This window comes from Nyctereutes procyonoides, unplaced genomic scaffold (genome assembly GCF_905146905.1).
Source record: "Nyctereutes procyonoides isolate TBG_1078 unplaced genomic scaffold, NYPRO_anot_genome, whole genome shotgun sequence".
Classification (NCBI taxonomy): Eukaryota; Metazoa; Chordata; class Mammalia; order Carnivora; family Canidae; genus Nyctereutes; species Nyctereutes procyonoides.
The window spans coordinates 73,761,358-73,780,094 of NW_026575146.1; the positions used below are offsets into that span (position 1 = coordinate 73,761,358).

At 56.7% G+C, this 18,737-nt stretch overlaps 2 protein-coding genes across 4 annotated transcripts in view; one reads left to right on the forward strand and one right to left on the reverse strand.

Moving 5' to 3' along the window:
• The first annotated feature begins 2,873 nt into the window (after nt 1–2,873).
• NTN5 (netrin 5) lies at nt 2,874–16,973 on the forward strand. Of its 3 annotated transcripts, XM_055310588.1 has the most exons (10): nt 2,874–2,946; nt 7,273–7,432; nt 7,822–7,927; nt 8,175–8,261; nt 9,937–10,587; nt 13,802–13,990; nt 14,126–14,275; nt 15,031–15,084; nt 15,304–15,384; nt 16,354–16,973. In XM_055310588.1, exons 2-10 carry the CDS (start codon nt 7,406–7,408, stop codon nt 16,803–16,805), a joined length of 1,797 nt encoding a protein of 598 aa, XP_055166563.1. In that variant the 5' UTR covers nt 2,874–2,946; nt 7,273–7,405; the 3' UTR covers nt 16,806–16,973. The 3 variants fall into 3 exon arrangements, with proteins under 3 accessions (XP_055166563.1, XP_055166564.1, XP_055166565.1); XM_055310589.1 differs by lacking the exons at nt 13,802–13,990; nt 14,126–14,275; XM_055310590.1 differs by lacking the exons at nt 2,874–2,946; nt 7,822–7,927 and having other exon boundaries at nt 7,277–7,432.
• Nucleotides 2,940–18,737, reverse strand: part of LOC129500309 (galactoside 2-alpha-L-fucosyltransferase SEC1-like) — a 33,930-nt gene continuing 18,132 nt past the window's right edge. Inside the window, 4 exon segments of the mRNA XM_055310591.1 lie at nt 2,940–3,994; nt 3,997–4,143; nt 7,556–7,667; nt 11,912–12,030. Of these exon segments, the coding sequence (XP_055166566.1) occupies nt 3,120–3,994; nt 3,997–4,143; nt 7,556–7,667; nt 11,912–12,013 (1,236 nt within the window). The 5' untranslated portion in view covers nt 12,014–12,030 and the 3' untranslated portion in view covers nt 2,940–3,119.

The window sequence follows — 18,737 nt, forward strand, 5'->3', positions numbered from 1 at the left end:
ACCTGGCACTGGGTTATTTTATTGAAGTGTGAGACATGGTTGCCATTTGCTTCTGTACTTTGATACTGTGGCAGGTGGTAGAGGGCCAGAGGTCCTGGCTCAGCTTCCTGTACCCTTCTGGTTGGAGTCTCTCCAAAAGGGGCAATTTGGGAAAAGACCCTGCTCAGGTAAATGATCCTGTAGGGGAGAAACAGAAGGGAAGTAAAGCCTGTGTGATTCGAGGGCAGAGGGCTGGGAGCCCCATGGTGGCCAGTGTTACAGGCTCTGTCCCCCACAAAAGTGCAAATGTTTAAGTACTAACTCCCAGGACCCCAGAATGTGACCTTATTTGGAGACAGGATCTTCAGAGATGCAATTAAATTAAAATGAGGGGGGCACCTGAGTGGCTCAGAGGAGGGTTAAGGGTGGCTGCCTTCTGCTCAGGTCATAATCCCAGGGTCCTGGTATGGAGCTCCACATTGGGCTCCTGGCTCAGCGAGGAGTCTGCTTCTTCCTCTCCCTCTCCCCCTGCTTATGCGCTCTGTCAAATAAATAGAATCTTTATTTTTTTTAAAGATTTTATTTATTTATTCATGAGAGAGAGACACAGAGAGAGAGGCAAAAACACAGGCAGAGGGAGAAGCAGGCTCCATGCAAGTAGCCCGATGTGGGACTCGATCCTGGGACTACAGGATCACGCCTTGGGCCAAAGGCAGGCACTCAACTGCTGAGACACCCAGGGATCCCTAGAATCTTAAAAAAAAAAAAAAAAATGAGGGACACCTGGGTGGCTCAGTAGTTGAATGTCTGCCTTTGTGTTTTTTTTTTTTTTTTTTGAGTATCTGCCTTTGAATCAGGTCATGATCCTGGGGTCCTGGGATCCAATCCTGCATTGGGCTCCTTGCAGGGAGCCTGCTTCTTTTTTTTCTTTTTTTTTTTTTTTTAAGATTGTATTTATTTTTGAGAGACAGAGAGAGAGAGAGAGAGAGAGAGGCAGAGACATAGCAGAGGGAGAAGCAGGCTCCATGCAGAGAGCCTGATGTGGGACTTGATCCCAGGTCTCCAGGATCATGCCCTGGGCCGAAGGCAGCGCTAAACCGCTGAGCCACCGGGGTTGCCCGGGAGCCTGCTTCTCCCTCTGCCTGTGTGTCTGCCTCTCTCTGTGTGTCTCTCATGAATAAATGAATACAAATATTTTTTAATTATTTTTTTAAGATCTATTTATTCATGAGAGACACAGAGAGAGGCAGACACACAGGCAGAGGGAGAAGCAGGCTCCATGCTAGAAGCCTGACGTGAGACTCGATTCCAGGATTCCAGGATCATGCCCTGGGCTGAAGCAGGCGCCAAACCGCTGAGCCACCCGGGATCCCCCAAAAATAAAATAAAATTTAAAAAGAGCCCAGAGTCAGCAGAGCTTCCAGCCCTCGAAGCGGGACCCCCCCAGCTCCCCAGAGAGCCTTCAGAGGGACCAGCCCTTGCCTACACCTACCCGACAGCAACCTCCCTGGATAAGTAAGGCAAGCAGAACCACCCAGCTAAACCACGCCTGAATCCCTGACCCACACAAACCGTAAGAGCTAATAAATTGCTGCAGTTATTTTAAGCCACTAGGTTTGGGAGTCATTTGCTAAGCAGCTGGGGATAGCTCACACAGAGGCCCCCTCCCAGACCCCTCTTACTTTCCCTAGCATCCCCCTACCCTAGGCCCCAGACCATGATGACTCCATCGGGACTTAAGGAAGTATACTGGGGTCAAAAGACTCTGGGGAGATATATTATTGATAGGTGAGGACACCTGTGCTCAACCTCAAGCATGCCAGGAAATGGGCATTCAGGTAATTAAGACATTTGGAATGAATTAACAACAGGAAAGGGATGAGATCAAGATTTTTTTTTTAATATTCAAAAAGGAGTATTACACGGATAAATGTGCCGGTATCTCCATACTTCTGAATGCACTGAACACAGGAAAACCCGTATTGTGATCACTTAATCCAACTTCTCTCTACACGGGGGGTTTCTCAGAGTGTGCCCGGGGCATAGGCAGTGCCGAGAGTGAGGACGTCTGTCTGCAGGTGGAGGCTGGCATGGCTGTGCTCCTGTCTGGGGCCTCCTGAGGTCTGCCCACCGCTTCTAGAACATTGGCGGCTTTGCTGCTGCAGGCCAAGTGGTGTGGAGTCCTGCTGGACTCCGGCCAGCACTGTGAGGCCCCCACCCCCCATCCACACACATGGCCAGGGCCCTCACCTCCCCACTGAGAGTACTTCCCTGAGATTCATCCCCTCAAACTCTGGGTTCCCTCCCTTTCATGCTAAGGCCTTATGAAACCTAAAGCCTGAATTCTTTGCTGCCCAAGACACCTGGCTCCCTTGTACTTGACGGCAGGCACAGCTTCGCCAAACCCTCTCAGGAGGCAAGGGCAAGACATCTGGACTTCCACTCCAGAAGCTGCAGACAAGGAGAGGGCAAAAATTAGGTTTCTTAAGGCAACCAGAAAGTTCAGGGCATGCCGTACACCTGCCTGGTCATGGCCAAGGAGCATGCAGCAGGCAGGAAGTTTCTGGGCTCCCAGGCAGGAACTTGCCAGAACAGGCAGGTTCGTTTTCTGAGGGCAGTTTCCTCGTGGTTTCAGGCACCACTTGCAGAGCCAGAGCAGCAGCCAGAGCCACTGCCCTCACCAGGGAAAGCGCACTGTGGGTTGAGCGTGGCTTTTCCACCCATAAAATGGAGAGATGAGATTAGATCTTCTAGTTCTTTCTCAAGGCTGGCTTGCAGTGACTGGGGAAGGAGACAGGGTGTGCTAGAAGAGGCTGGGTATGAAGCCTGCAAATTCGCTGCCAGGGCCTCTGCTGAAGGGGAGCCCTTCAATGGTTTGTTTAGTACCAACGGTCCAACTGCCAAGCAAACCCAGAGCCATGATGTGTTCCTGAGGACACTAAATGAACTTGCTGCAGGACTGCTGAGGTAAGCTCTGTGTTACTTTCACTCTGCAGGTGGCACCTAAGGCCCCGAGAGATTAAGTGACTTGTCTGAGGTCCCTCAGCTCAGCTAGGAAGCATGGTGGCCTGGAGATGCCTGGTGGTGCCCGGGCACTGCCTGTCGGCCGAGGGGGAGAAAGAGATGCTGACCTCGAGGGGCTAGAGGCCATTCTCTCTGGCCTGCCCAAGGTCGGCCGCGATGCCCACCCACTCGGGCAGGAAGGCTGCCTGCGGCTTAAAGATCCACTGGAGGGGGGAGTCGGGCAGGGTGAAATTGGCCAGGTAGACAGTGGCCCCACCCGCGAGGTAGGCTGCCCAGATCCCGAAGGTGCCCACCGTGATGATGCTGTGGTTACACTGCGTGAGCAGCGCAAAGTCCCTGGTGGGGGAGCCCTGAAGGCCATTGCCCGCGAACACCACGTCGCGGAGGGAGCCATTAATGTTCTGCCGACACCAGGACATGTCGTCACTGGTGATCACGAAGAGGGGAGCGTGGTAGCGGGCCCGGAACCAGTCCAGGGCCTGGCGCAGGTAGCCCCGGTCAGCCAGCACGCCCTTCCACACGTTTGGCATGACCTGCACGTAGTCCCCCCGGCGCACATGGACCCCCACGAAGGTGCCCGGCTGTCTTCCGTTCACCTGCAGGCCCCGCAGAAACTTCTGAGCCTCCTCCCGCACGTGGTCGTGCAGGGTGAACTCCCGCAAGATCTCATTGCGGAGGTGGTGGTAGAAGGTCCAGGAGCAGGGGTAGCCGGTGAGGCGCACGTACTCCCCCGGGATGTGGCGGTACTCCTCCTCCATCCAGTCGTTCAGGGGGTAGTTCTGCCACGGGATGCTGCTGGCCGTGGTGCCGTGCAAGACGGGGAGGGTGATTCTGAAGATGGGGGCCAGCGTGCTGTGCATCTCGGCCGGGATGAAGGCCGGCCGCCCATTCATCTTGGCCAAGGCGTACAGGGTGGCGTACTCACCCATCTGGTTCCCCAGGCGGCCCTTGGAGTTGATGGTGAACACGCCCCCCGGGGCAGGTATCTGGGGAGCAGGACCACGCGGCCTGAGTAGGCCCAGGGGGTGGGCACCAGAGCCAGGCGCCGGTGGCAGTGGAAGATGGTGGACACCACGAAGATGATGAAGAGGAAGTAGATGGTAGAGAAGGAAGGGCAAGTGGCCCGGAATCCCATCAGGGCTGCAGGGAGGACAGAGGACGCAGTCACGAGTGATGGCTTGGCAGCACCTGAGTCACATTCACCCCCAAATCACTGGTTCCCTCACTCAACTAAGCCAAGCGAGTCGAGTGGCGTCCAGCGTGTCCTGACCCGCTTTTCACTCTCCCCTCCACCTGTGGTTTCTCTGTGGCCATTCCAGGGGCTACAGAAGGAAGCACTGGATTGCTGGGGCCCCCACTTTTCATCCTCTGGCTTCTGTTCCACCCCTGTCCAGGCTCCCCTTCTCTCTCCCTCTGCCAGCCCCCCCTCTACTCCCTCTCCAATATTCCAGGGCTCCTCACTTTATTTATTAACCTGACCCTTTGGGAAGTCTGAACACTCCTGGGCCCTCCTCAAATGTTTCTTGTGGGTCCCCAGCAAGGTCAGCTGGCTCTTCCGCAGGAAGGCTGAGTATGACATCACACTCCCTCCACTGGGGTGTCCGAGCAATGCCCAGACTACTGCCAGAATTTCAAAAAATGAGCCCCTCTTCTCATGGGGCTGGTGACAACTCTGCCCCAATCCTTAACACATGGCCTGCTCAGCTCAGGTCCGCCCAGGGAAGACTCCAGCTTCACTCCAAGCCAGCCTGCGGGGTGGGCCAGGTTCCAAAGACAGAGCAGGGGAGCTGAGCAGGGACTGGAGCCTGGGCTACTGGGGAGGAAGCAGCAGCTCAGGACAAAGGCACCCACCACCCAGGGCCACCTCCATGGTGCATGACCCGAGCAGTTGTACCCGGCCCACACTCAAAAGGGCCTGCACTTCACCCAGCTGGCTCCGTCAGGAAAGCAGACGGCTCTTGACCTTGGGGTTATGAGTTTGAGCCCCATGTTGGGAGTAGAGTTTACATGTTTTAATGAAAAGGGGGGGGGCTGCACTTGGTTTAATGCTCTGCTCTCACCAGCTAGAAATTATCTATCAATCAATCTGAATAAGGCACCCCAAGTTTTCGGTTCCTCTAGGCTCTGCGAATCCAGCAGCCCTGGTCCTTGAATCTCAAGAGCTCCCTCTCCTGGCTTTCTGTTGGCCTGAACAATTTGAAAGTCAGAGAAAGACTGTGCATTAGGGGTACTGCTTCTGTGGTCCCTGCCTGGGTGCACCAGGCACTGGCCCCAATGCTTGCTTTCCCACCTGCGATTCCTTATCCATCACCTTCCCAACAACTGGTGGCCAACTTCAACCCTAACTGAACTAATTTGGAGACAAAAATGTGGCCCAAAGTGACTTGTAGACTGACTTCCTGAGATGCCCACGTTTTGCTGCAGAAACGGTAACATCTGATTATGGGATACTGCCCAGACCTCACATCCCACTACAGTGCCGATGCACAGGTTCTGGAACACGTCTGATCCAGGGAGGTTCCGTTATGAGACTGCAGGGCTGTCTTTGCTCATCTAGACCTCATGCCCTCCCGGGAGGAAGGCGGATTGTTATGCTCGCGTTTAACAGATGAGGACACTCAGGCACAGAGAGGTTAAGAAAGCTGCCTTAGGTCACACAGCCAGGAAAGAGGTAGAGCATGGATTTTGAACCCAGGCAGTGTGGCTCAGGAATCTGTTCTCCATTACTGTCCTGGATTTTTCTAGTCTTCCTGAAGGAGAGCACTCAGACGCAGGCTCTCGGTCGTTATACATGGAGTATGATCTGCTCTGCCTCCTGGCGCCTGTCTTTTCTGGACCACCAAGATAGGGATAAAAGATCTCTCTGTAAACCCAGAGCTGTGGGTTCCACACTGCTGAGCTACCACATAGGTCCTGCCTCCTCTCTGGGGCCATGTGAGGGACAAGGTGCCCAGTACTTGAGGAACTCTTATCCAAAAAAAAAAAAAAAAAGCCTCCTTCCCAACTTGGAGAATTCTTTCCTCCAGGCTCACGTTGCTTCTACCCTCCCCCCATCCCATCCCCTCAAAGTGCTAAACACCTCATGCAGCTCAGGCTATTAAAAACAAAAGTGAGGAAGAAAGCTTCCCTCCAGGTCACATTAGCTTAAGAAATTGCTTGTTCCCAACGGGGTGGGGAGAAAGTAAAGCAAAATAAATCAGAGACCTAAACCTCGAATTATCTCAGGCAGCCAGGCTGGCCTTTGCACTGGCCACCCTCTCTACCCCAGATTCTGTCTACCCCAGGCCCTTGGGTCCTGATGATGGGGGGCGGGGGGCTGCCCTCACTGCTTTCAGGTCTCAGCCCAAACAAATGTCCCCTGCAGACTCCCACCCCACTTCCCTGCTTGCTTTTGCTCCCAAGCACTTGTTACCTTCTGCCATTCTCTAGAACAGAATTACTTAATACTTTCCTGTAGTGATCTCTCCTCTCCAGATTGTAAGTCTGGCAAGGGTGGGGGTCATGGACACAGGAGGGACTCGGGGCGCACTTGCTAGATGGATGCGTGTGGTGAATATTCCACAGCGTTACCCTGTAGCTCACACTGCCTGTCCCTAGAACTGGTATGCCTCCTCTGATTTGGGGGTGTCTCCACCCCCAAACCCCTTCTCTTGCAGCCAATTCCTCCTCACAGCCTAATTTCAAATCCGATGTCCTCGTCCTGGCTCCCACCCTGGCTGGCCTCTCTAGGGTGGTTCATGGGGGTCCCCCAGACCCAGAATCAGAGACTGCCCTGGCTGTGCCCTCCAGACCTCAGGGCAGGCTCCCAACAGTGCGACACTCAAATCCCTGTCAGGGTCAGGTCCATGGGGCCCCTCAATAAACACATTCAAAACCACAGGCTGGCAAATATCTGTGCCCCATCCTCCTGAGACTCTTGCTTTTCTCAGCAGGAAGTGATAGAAAGCTTTATTTTTCTAGTCAAAATCATTAGCTCTGTAATAGTTGACAGTCACATTTGCATGAAAATTTTGTGACTGAAGTGTTGAGGCCTTGTAGGAACTGGCCGTGGGTAGGCTGGCTTTGGGCTCTGTCCCCCTTGGCGTCCCTGCCCTCTCCTTCCAAAGCAGGATGAGGGAGGTCTGGCGATTCTCATCTCCTCACCTCCCTCCCTGCTGTCTTAGAAAGTGGCCCAAGTCTTTGGGTTTCCTGGTGGCTGCCCAGATCCTTCCAAAATCACAGATATTTAGAGTGTGAAGTAACTCACCTCAATGCTGAATTTACCCACAGCTGACAGAAGGTTCCAGAGGGAAGGAGGTGCCAGCTGGGGGTCCTGCCTCAGTGTGGAGAGAGGCCCTGATAGTCACCTGGCAAGTCAGCCCCTTCCCAACCCAATGGATCTGGATTGAAGGATCAAAGATCCATGGATCAAGGATTGCAGCACCACATGGTGAGCTGAGCTGTGGGGAGTCAGTGCCATGGGGAGTCAGTGGGACAGGGGTCTGAGTGTGAGTGCAGCAGGGACCCCAGACCCCAGAAGCCCATGGGGCCACAGTCTGCTGTCCCATCCTACCTGTCTTTAGCCTCCTGGGCCAGCGTGCTCTGGGCTGCCTGGTTTCGGGCCCCCCTGGGGCGACATCCCTCACATCCCACACAGTCCTGGGTGGCGTGGCTGGCTGGGGTCCCTGCGGGGAGAAAGTGGCTGCGGTTGGCGAGGGGACTGGGGCGGGGGTGGGGGTGGGGAGCGGTGGTGGTGTTGGATTCTGCGGGCTCTGCTCTGAGCTCCCGCCCAGAACCCCCACTAGCCTGGGGCCTGACAACAGCCACTCCGGCACTCAGGCACTCACTCCTGAGAGCCCACGCTGCCGCCCCGCAGCCAAGCTCCTGCGAGAGGGAAGAACACATGAGGAGCTAGCTGCAGAGGACCCTCTCTTCTTGGGCACAGGTTTGGCCAACGTCAGGGGCAAAGGGGTGGGATGCATGCAAAAAAGCCAGAGAAAAGGAGCCTGGGTCCCAGATGGACCTCCTCACCGCCCAGGCATGGGGGCCTAACTATGGGTCTGGTAGGAGCACAGCTAGACTCTGCTCCTTAAAGGGGGTGGGAGTGGACTCCGGCTCCCAAGAGGGATAGGGGCTGGAGGCTGCACATCTGGGTTCCCAGATGGGCAGGGGCTGGCTTCTGGATCCTCCAGGAACACCGGGGGACTCGCGGCCTGGCTGTCCAGGTGCAATGGGCCAGAAAATGGTACCCCACGAACTGCCCAGGCAAGGAAGGCAAGGTAGGAGATGGGGGCTAGGTCCTTAATGAAGCTGGCGCTAAGAAGACAGGGCAAATGCCCACGGTCGCAAGTGTGCAAAATGGCGCCAGGCTCATAGGGAGGGGTGGAGGCTGATGCCTGTTCTCTGGGGCAGGGGGAGGTGGTCTCCGTACATGGCAACCACAGTTGGGATATGGTGGGGGCTGTGAGATCAGGCTGGGGTGATGTGACGCCACCTGCACCCCCAGATGCCTCACAAGACTTCTGGGCCAGGAGCAAGCCAGGGGCATGGTCAGTGGGGCCCAGAAAGGCTCCAAGGGCACCAGACCTGAGGAAGTTCCTCAGTAGGGGCTGCCCTGGAAGGGGACAACAGGGAGTGGGGGGGGGCGGATTTCAGCCCCTAGTCCTTCTTCACCCCTGCCATCCCAGAGTCTGGACTTCAGCCACCACCCCCACATGGCATCTGGCTCTGCCCTGCCTCCCCCACCCCTCCCCCTAGGCAGCACCCGACACCCCCCATAACTGTTCCCTCTTCTAATCTGAGGACCTTAGGGTGGGTAGAGAATGTGGGGGCTCTGCTCTGCAGATCGGGAGGCCTAGGATGGCAGGTAGGAGTAGGGAGGGTTGCAGTGAACAGAAAGTCCTCAGAAATCCAAGTCTGGGGTCCTCCCAACCCTGAATTCTGAGGGGGCTCGCATCTGCTCTCCTAACCCCATGCTCCAGCTCCAGAGTGACCCAGGTTTCTAGTCCCTGGGTGACCCCCCCCCTCCAGCTCCTCATCCTCAGCACACTTCTGAGGGTGAGGCTTGGTCCCTGGGTGGGAAAGGGTTAAGGCTGGGTGGAGGCTGGGGTGGGTGGCAGTGGAGGAGGCTGGAGGGTTGTTTGGCGCTAATCCCCCTCCGTGCCCTGGGTGTGGAGAACAAGGTTAGGGCCCCACGTGGGAAAGGGCCTCCGCTCTGATCCTCGTGGGCCAGGGGCCTGGCCGCAGGCTTCTGATCCCCCGCCCTGCCCCGCCCCCACTTCCCCTCCCCGCCTCCACCTTCCCACTGGCCAGGCCAGGCCAGGCCGGCAGGCTGTCTGTTCTCTTGCTCCCTGGGTGTCTCTGAGCCCACAGGTCTGCCTGTCTGTCCGTCCTGGCCCCAGGCTTCCTGGGACTCCATTCCCCCTCCACCCACTCCCTGTGGATCTGGGTGCCCCCTCCGTCTGGGCTCCAGCTTCCCCCATCCCCATGGTTCCTTTTCTGCACCTGGCCCTTTCCGCAGACTTGCGTCCCCTCCCCTCTGTCTTTGCTGTGGGTGCCTCTGTCCCTCTTTGTTACTTTGTCTCGGAGCTTCATCTGCCTCTAAGCCCCCCCACCCTTGTGGCCTGTCTGGGTTTCCCCATCCGCCCGCACCCCTGGCCCTCTCCCCAGGGCCCCCTGCCCCTCCACACTGACACCGATGATAGCTCTAGGGTGTTAAGCTGCAGATTAGTTCAGGCAAAATTCTCAATTTTGCTTGCGTTCTTTTCCCTCTGGGTTATGTAAACAGTAATTCTCCCCAGATGGAACTATTTTCCTCGCTTAGAAGCAGCCAGAGAGGGGGCTTGGGCAGGGCTAGGGATGGAATGCCAGGGTTTCCCCCCAGAGCCTGTGGGGGGAGGCTGACCCACGAGGGCAGCCTGAGGCCCTCAGCCTGGTCACTCCTCTCCTCTCCAGGTGCTTGCTCTGCTGGGACCATGCCTGTGATCTTTGCCCTCTGGCTCCTCCTAAGCCAGGCCACCGCTGACCCATGTTACCATCCAGGTGGCCGCCCCCGCTTCTGCCTCCCACCAGTGACCCAGCTGGCTGGCACGGCAGCCTCCTGTCCCCAGGCCTGCGCCCTCTCCCTGGGGGCAGACCTCAGCCCCCGGGCCACCTGCAATGGCAGCCTAACCCTGGCCCTGGGTGGCCCCTTCCTCCTGACATCCGTCAGCCTGCGCTTCTGCACTCCAGGATCCCCAGCCCTGGTCCTGTCTGCTGCCTGGGCCAGCGGAGGTCCCTGGAGATCGCTGTGGCGCAGACCTGCCTGGCCTGGGGCCTTGGGAGGCCCTGAGAAGGTGACGTTCCGGGCCCCACCAGGCCCGAAGTCCAGCGTGGTAGTCAGTCACCTCCGCGTGGAGTTTGGGGGCCGGGCAGGGCTGGCGGCAGCCGGAGTGAGGGGCCGCTGCCAGTGCCATGGCCACGCGGCCCGCTGTGCTGCCCGTGCCCGGCCCCCCCGATGCCGCTGCCGCCACCACACCACGGGCCCGGGGTGTGAGAGCTGCCGCCCATCCCATCGAGACTGGCCCTGGCGGCCTGCCACGCCCTGGCACCCCCACCCTTGCCTGCGTGAGTCCTGGGTGCCCCCCTCCTGCCCTCACCCCCCCCATCCGTGCTCCCTGACTCTCTAGCAGCCAGTCCCTGGTCCCTGGTCCCTCTCCCTCCCTACAGCGGCTTGCTCCTGGCTTCACCTTGCTTCCTGAGCCAGTCCCCTCTCTGCCTCCCCCACAGCCTCCCACCTGCCTACCCCAGTCCCTGCTACCCCGACTTCCAGCTGCCCAGTAAGGGGCTCCAGTTTCTGCCCCACACGCCATTTCTATGTTGCTGCTGCTGCTGCTGCTATGAATAACATTTCCTAAATGATTGTGGGGAACTGGGCAGCTGGACCTTTCCTGACTCATCAAATCAACAATATGGGGGACATATTTACTCACTAAGGACATCACCAATCACCAGCTATGTACCAGGCAGGTTTTGTCATCAGGTCCATTTTATAGATGAGGAGACTGAGTCTAGAGGCGAGAGGTCCCTTGCACAAAGACACATAGCTACAAAGTGTCAGCTCTGGGTCTTGGCTTGTCCCTCCTGCCTATCAGGTGCCATCATGCTACGTGCTCTAGGGTGGCAGACAGGCACATGGGCTCAGCAGCAAGCCAGCCTGGGCTCAAGTCCCAGCTCCTCTGCTTCCTAGCTATGTGACCACAGGCAAGTGACTTGACCTCTCTGTGCCTCCATTTCCTTGCCTGTAAACTGGGGACAATGACAGTATTTCTTTTACAGGCTGTAGTGAAAGTCCAATGGGTCACTATGTATAAGGTCCTTGGAATAAAGCTTAATATGGTACCTGGCCCCAAAGAAGAGCTTGTTGTGCGACTGCCACGTTACCATTTCCCAGATGAAAGGGGGGGCCCTGAGGGCATGTACCACCTGCCCTAAGGGCCAACAAACTGCAGGGCTGGGACTGGACTTAGGGAGACAGACTTTCCCAGATAATGGGCGATCCACCGGTCCATCCAGCTAGACCAGGGCTCCCCAGGCCCACTCCACACCCTTTCCCCTCCATGATGTTTCCAGACCTGAAGCTTCTGGAGTCTGGGCCCTTCCCCACTGCTCCTGCAGCCCTGGGAGGCACATCTGCTCTACCAACAGATACACACACAACACACCCCTCCTCTCTCTCAACCCTCCAATTCTTTGCCCCATTCCTCTTCTCTTTCTTCCTGCAATGTCACGTGGAGTAACTTACAGCCCATCCCACCGTCCTTGGCTCCCTACTCTGTCCTCATCTGTACCAGGGTCTATTCCTAGACCCTTTGCCCCCGCCACCTCTGGTCCATTCCCACCAGCCAGCTTTGAGGCCCCTGCAGGGGCGGGGGGAGAAGGGGAGACTCACATTGCCTCGGGGTGGGACGGGATTCATCCTGAGCCTGGATGGGGCCTGGGAGCTGAGGAGGCAGTCCCTCTGAAGATCCCCACACGGCCCCAGGCTGAGCATGGCACTGGCCTCTGAACCTGGGTAAGAAGCCAACAGTGTTGTGATGAAGCAGGGTCTGTGTGGAGAGGGTGGGACTAGGTCCTGTGGCAGAGCTGCTGGCTTTACAGGCATGGTGGTCTGAACCCCTTCCTACCACTGGAGCCTTCCAGACAGAGGGGAGGTGAAGTAATCACCCTCAGGTCAAAAAGAGCCCAACGCATGATTCTTCCCTCTAATAATCTGAAGAGTATCTCTTAAGAGGCACCTCTTAAGGCCCACGACAGCCCTGGGAGAGGGACTGAGATCCCCACTGCACGGGAGGAAACCAAGGTTTAGGGAAGCAAGTCATTTTTCTGAGAACACACAGCTTCCTCAGTGTCCTGACCTTCCTGCTGCTGTTCTGTGTTCTCAGGACCTTCCAGTCCAGGCCTCTCAAACCCCTCGAGAATCAAAAACTCCTTAAATCTCTCCCAAGTATGGTCCACGGACCCCCTCCATCAGCATCTTGCTCAGAACGCTTGCTAGAAATAGATTTGTGGGCCCAGCTGAAGCCCTGGGGGTGGGTCCTGGAAGCTGTGTAGTTTCTTTTTTTATTTTTTAAGGTTTTATTTATTTATTTGAGAGAGAGTAAGCAAGCAAGCAAGCAAGAGCATGAGCAGAGGGAGAGGCAGAGAAGCAGACTCCTTGCTGAACAGGGATTCCTGAGAACGCAGGGCTCTATCCTAGGACCCTGGGATCATGACCTGAGTCACCAGAGTAGAATGCAGATGTGTAACCGACTGAGCCACCCAGACACCCCCATTGCAGTTTTTTTTTTTAAGACTTTATTTATTCATGAGAGAGACAGAGACACAGGCAGAGGCACAGGCAGAGGGAGAAGCAGGCTCCATGCAGGGAGCCCGACGTGGGACTCCATCCCAGGTCTCCAGAGTCATGCCCTGGGCTGAAGGTGGTGCTAAACTGCTGAGCCAGGCTGCCCTGCAGTTTCTTTTTTTAATATTTCCCAGTAACTCTGAGGAGTGGTAAGGTCTGAGAGCCACTACCTCACTGATCAGCTCTCCCCAAAAACACACACATACGTACACCGCACAGAATCCTCACATGAGCTGTGGACCACACTAGACTGGTTGCCAAGGCACAGGCTCTGGAGTCAGAAGCCCTGGGTTCTGATCCTGCCACTGACTTCCCCTCAACTGCATTACTTTGGGCAGATGACTTGGCCTCTCTCCACCTGTTTTCCCATCTGTAAAATGGAGCTGATGACAGCACAAGCCTCATGGAACTGCTTTGAGAATGAGAGGCGCTGAGGACTTAAGGCAAGGTGCTGGGTGCACAGCTCTCGGCAGGCAAAGGTGTGCTCTGTGTCAAGCCCTAGGTCAAGGAATTTATATCCTTTTGGTTTCCTTTAAACCTCACAAAGTGGGCACTGTACTGCCATTTTATAGCTGGGGAGACCCAGCTACAGAAAGAAGTCACTTGCCCAAGAAGCACAGTGAGGAGTGGACAGGTTAGGGGGGCTGACCCCGCCGCCCACGCCTGGAGTGGCCACTCCTCTCTAAGCCCCCAGTTCCACAGAGATGTTCAGAGGTCTGCCGGACCCCTCATGCGTACCCACTCTGGTCCAGTGCACCCAGCTTAAAGACGAGGACGAAGAGGTTCTGGGGCCTGGGCTGACCCGCAAACCCCCAGGCAATCTCATTGCACCTATGCTTTGTTTCCTCTCCTGAGGGCAATGGGGAGAAAGCTCGGGACCGGGAACAGAAGGCTGGACCCTGGAGCCTGATGTGTCTGCCCCCGTCCTGTCTCTAGCCTGCTCTTGCAACCAGCATGCCCGACGCTGCAGGTTCAACTCTGAGCTCTTCAGACTGTCTGGTGGCCGGAGTGGGGGCGTTTGTGAGCGGTGCCGCCACCACACGGCTGGGAGGCACTGCCACTACTGCCAGCCGGGCTTCTGGAGGGACCCCGGCCAGCCCATCACCAGCCGTAAGGCCTGTAGGGGTGAGTGCCTGACCTAGGAGGAAAGGGCCTAGCAAGGCCAGACTCCTGGGCGGAGGGAGGAGGGGCCAGGTGACTGGGAAGGGTGCCTCTAGGTCCCCACGCCAGCACTGACACCCACCTCCTCTCCTCATGTAGCCTGCCAGTGTCACCCGATCGGGGCCACAGGGGGCATCTGCAACCAGACCAGTGGGCAGTGCTCCTGTAAGTTAGGGGTCACTGGCCTCACATGCAACCGCTGTGGTCCGGGCTACCAGCAGAGCCGCTCTCCTTGGATGCCCTGCCAGCGTGAGTCATGACGGTCAGGGCTGCAAGTCCTAAGTGGGACGGGAAGGGGACATCCCAGATCCCAGTGGGCAAGGATGCTCAGGGCTGGGTCCCTGAGAGATGGAAGCTAGAGGCTGGAAGTCATACTCTGGGCCTTTGGGGGAGGAGGGGACTCAAATCCCAATCTCCTTAGTCTTGGGAAGGGGAAGCTAGGGGCCTGGACTCCTGTGTCTGAGGGAGAAGGGGGCTGCGGGTCTACGCTCCTGGATCTGAAGGAAGACGGAACTAGGGGGACGCCTGAGTGGCTCAGTGATTGAGTGCTTCCTTTGGCTTAGGGCTTGATCCCGGGGTCCTGAGATCAGTCCCGCATCCAGCTCCATAGGGATGGAGCTTCTCCCTCTGCCTGTGTCTCTGCCTCTCTCTGTGTGTCTCTCACGAACAAATAAATAAAATCTTGGGACGCCTGGCTGGCTCAGTGGTTTGGCACCTGTCTTCAACCCAGGGTGTGATCCTGGGGACCCAGGCTCTGCATGGAGCCTGCCTCTCTGTCTCTCATGAATAAATGAATAAAATTTAAAACAAACAAATAAATAAATAGAATCTTAAAAAAAAAAAAAAAAGGAAGGGACTAGGGACCAACTCCAGGTCCTGGGGGAGGAGGGCAAAGGGTGCTCATACTCGGGCTTTAAGGGAACAGACACAGGGTCTGGATGCTTGGATTCCTGTTGGAAGTGGGGGAGGGGCAAAAGTTTAATTTCTCCTTTGGTCTCTCACAGGAATTCCGGAGGCAACAACACCCCTTGTTACTACCCCTGGTGCTTACAGCTCTGGTAAGGCTGGTGTGGAGAACCCTGGCACCAAGAGGGATTAGGGATGGGCTGTTGGGCCCCCAGATGGCAATACAGGGTGGCCCACTGAGCCCAGTCCCAAGGGGTCCTGGGGTGGGGCACCCCAGTTGTCCATCAAGATGGAATGAGGGGGATGGGCAGGAGCAGACCTCTGCGGTCCAGGCCTCGGGAGACCACTGCAGATGGCCTAACCCTCCCCAGACCCTCAGTGTCAAAACTACTGCAATGTCTCGGACACCAGGGTACATATGAGCCTTCGGAGATACTGCCAGCAGGACTACGGTGAGTGCTGGGGAGAAAAAAGGCCGGTGGGTTACTCAAGGTGTTCTGATGATTGCCTCCCTCTCCACGTTTATCCTTCTCATCTTAAATGGAAAGGGGGACTTTCAATAACCCTTCCTGATTCTAGGACCAGATGGGGGCAGGGGCAGCGGAGTGGGGGTGTTCCCTATGTTCCCATATCTCCTCTTTCCCCATGTTCTTGGCCTCGCGGAGTGTCACTCTCTCCTTCAGATGGACAGCTCTGAGGGAGAGAGGGGGCCTCCTGGGGATGGAAGGAGAAAGAGAGGCTGGTTGAATGGAGGGTCCTGCCTATCTTAAGATACTTCTTGCCTCCCATCATCTCACCTCAGCCCTTCAGAGAGTACATGTTTTCTGAATCACCATCACTATGACCTCAATTCTCAGGTCCTAAGTTCTGACCTCCTTCTGGCTCCCAAAATTCATCCCAGAGCCAATATCCTTTTCCAAGGGCTCCGCTTCAATGTCTCTTGACTGTGCCATATTTGAAACCCTGGACCCACCTCTTCTGCCTTGTTCCCAGCCACACCCACTGGAGGGTCCCCTGGTTATCCCTCCCCACACTTTAAGTCATTCTGGCATCTGCTGCTCCCAGTATAAACCCCAACCAAAGCGTCCCACAGTCCTAGGTTCCTCTCTCTGTTCGGCCTCCCCTCCCAAGGAGACCTCCATCACCCCACCCTTCCTAATGACAATCCTGGAACCCCATCTCACGATCCAGAAGCCATGCCCCTCCTTGCCTTGACCATGTCTCCTCCAGCAGGCTCCACTACTCATGACACAGGGCCAGGACCCCCCCCACCTCTCACCCTCAAACGTTCATTGTCTCCTCCCTGAGGGTACCTTGGGAGCCCACCCCTGGGTCCTGTCCCCCTCCTCACCGGGCGGGACTGACCCCGCGCGACCCCAGAGGCTCCCCCAGCCCGGGCCTGACCGCAACCCTCCCCGCAGTTCTCCGCGCGCAGGTGCTGGCGTCGGAGGCGGCGGGCCAGGCCTGGCAGCGGCTGGCGGTGCGCGTGCTGGCCGTCTACAAGCAGCGGGCGCGGCCGGTGCGCCACGGCAGCCAGGACGCCTGGGTGCCCCGCGCCGACCTGGCCTGCGGCTGCTTGCGCCTTCAGCCCGACACCGACTACCTGCTGCTGGGCAGCGCGGCCGGCGGCCCCGATCCCGCGCGCCTGGTCCTCGACCGCCACGGCCTCGCGCTGCCCTGGAGGCCACGCTGGGCCCGGCCTCTTCGGCGGCTGCAGCTGGAGGAGCGCGCGGGGGGCTGCCGCGGCCTGCGGCCCCCCGCCCCAAGCCCGGACCCGAGCACCACAGCGGGACCTGGGCGAACTGCACCGCCGCGGGAGGAACAGACGCCAGCTTGCGCTGAGCCTTCCAGTTCGACGACGGCGCGTCCCTGAGTGAGCCAATCAGGTGCCGTGGAGCCTGTGATGTCACTGGCACGCGCCCGCGCCGCGGCGGCCGGAGGGACCCGCCAAAGGCCGCGAACCGCCAGCGGGACTTTGGGCCGCCAGGCGTTTGGGCTGCGGACTGTGCGGCTAGGCCCCTAAATAAACAATTAAATCTTGGGGGAGTTTCGGCTACAGACACTCATATATTGAGGGGCAAAGGTAGAAAACCTACAGCCAAAAGACGGCTTTGCTCCCGGGCAAAATCCCTAATCCAGCCGCAGAGCTGGGATGACGACACTGCGGTGCCCGTCAGATTTGTGTTGCCTGGTGATTGGCCAGAGCCAGTAGGAGGGCGGGCAGATAGAAAAGGCGGGAAACGCGCCAAAGGGAAGGGCCGCGGTACCATATTTCCGGAAAGCTCCACCTGTAGGAATTTTGTGTTGTTGTTGATGTTGTTTTTAATACATTTTTAAAAGATTTTATTTATTTATTCATGTGAGACACACACACAGAGAGAGAGGCAGAGACACAGGCAGGCTCCATGCAGAGAGCCCGATGCAGGACTCAATCCTGGAACCCCGAGATCATGCCCCGGGGCCAAAGGCTGACTGACGCTCAACCGCTGAGCCAGCCAGGCGTTCCAATGTTTTTAAGATTTTATGTATTTATTCATGAGACACACAGAGAGAGGCAGAGACATAGGCAGAGGGAGAAGCAGGCTCCCTGCAGGGAGTCTGATGTGGGACTCGATCCCAGGACCCTGGGATCACACCCTGAGCCAAAGGCAGATGCTCAACTGCTGAGCCACCCAGGTGCCTCGGAACATTGTGTTCCTGGTGGGTCCTAGGATAGTCTCCGAGAAAGGAATAAAGGGACTTGGAATGAATATCTAGAGGGTTGTGACCGAGGTTCATCTGGTCTTGAAGTGCAGCCTAAACACTTTCCTGCAAGAATAGCCAACGGGGAGCCACAGAGTGGTATGGCATCTCTTGGTGCTAAGCAGAATGCTACTCCCACCCGAGAGCTGGGTACTTACAGGCCAGAGGGATGGAGCTAAAAAAACCCAAGGAGCAGTAAGTACTATGGCATGGAAGGTTGTCATGGCCTAGGACCTTCCTTGCCACCCTGACCTCTGCCCCCTGTAGCTGCAATGGACCACAGCATTTCAGATTTGGGTGATCTTTGCAGGAGAGTCATTGAGGGAGGACTTGGAGGGATTCTCAGAGGAACAGATAGGACTTCGGCCCTGGAGAGCGATCCTGTTCCTTCCCTGAGAGGAAAGTGGGCCTCTCAGCCAATGGAAAGCCAGGAATAGGCCCTGATGTCCTAAGTTACTAGGAAGAGAGAAAGGCCCTCCACTCAAGGTTCTTTGTATGCTCCTTGTGAGACTGAAAAAGGCAGGTTCCAGCCTCCAGGAGGTGATTGTTTAACCCCCAAGCCACCAATAATACCCTATATCTGGGAAACTTGTTTTGGCTTCCAGGTGGGTCCAGGGTGGGGGAGTTAGGAGCAGGAGTTAGGAGTCTTTAAGGGGCTTTCTTTCTTTCTTTCTTTTTTTTTTTTAGATTTTATTTATTTGAAAGAGAGACAGAATGGGGAGGGGAGTAGAGGAGGAGGGAGAGTGAGAATTTCAAGCAGACTCTGTGTTGTGGGCAGAGCCCAACTCAGGGCTCTATCTCATGAACCTGAGATCATGACCTGAGCCAAAACCAGGAGGTAGATGCTCAACCAACTGAGTCACCCAGGAACCCCTCTTTAAGGGATTTTCTTTTTTTAGATTTTATTTATTTATTCATGAGAGCACACACACACACAGAGAGAGAGAGAGAGAGAGAGAGGCAGAGACACAGGCAGAGGGAGAAGCAGGCTCCACGCAGGGAGCCCGACATAGGACTCAATCCTGGGTCTCCAGGATCATGCCCTGGGCCAAAGGCAGGCATC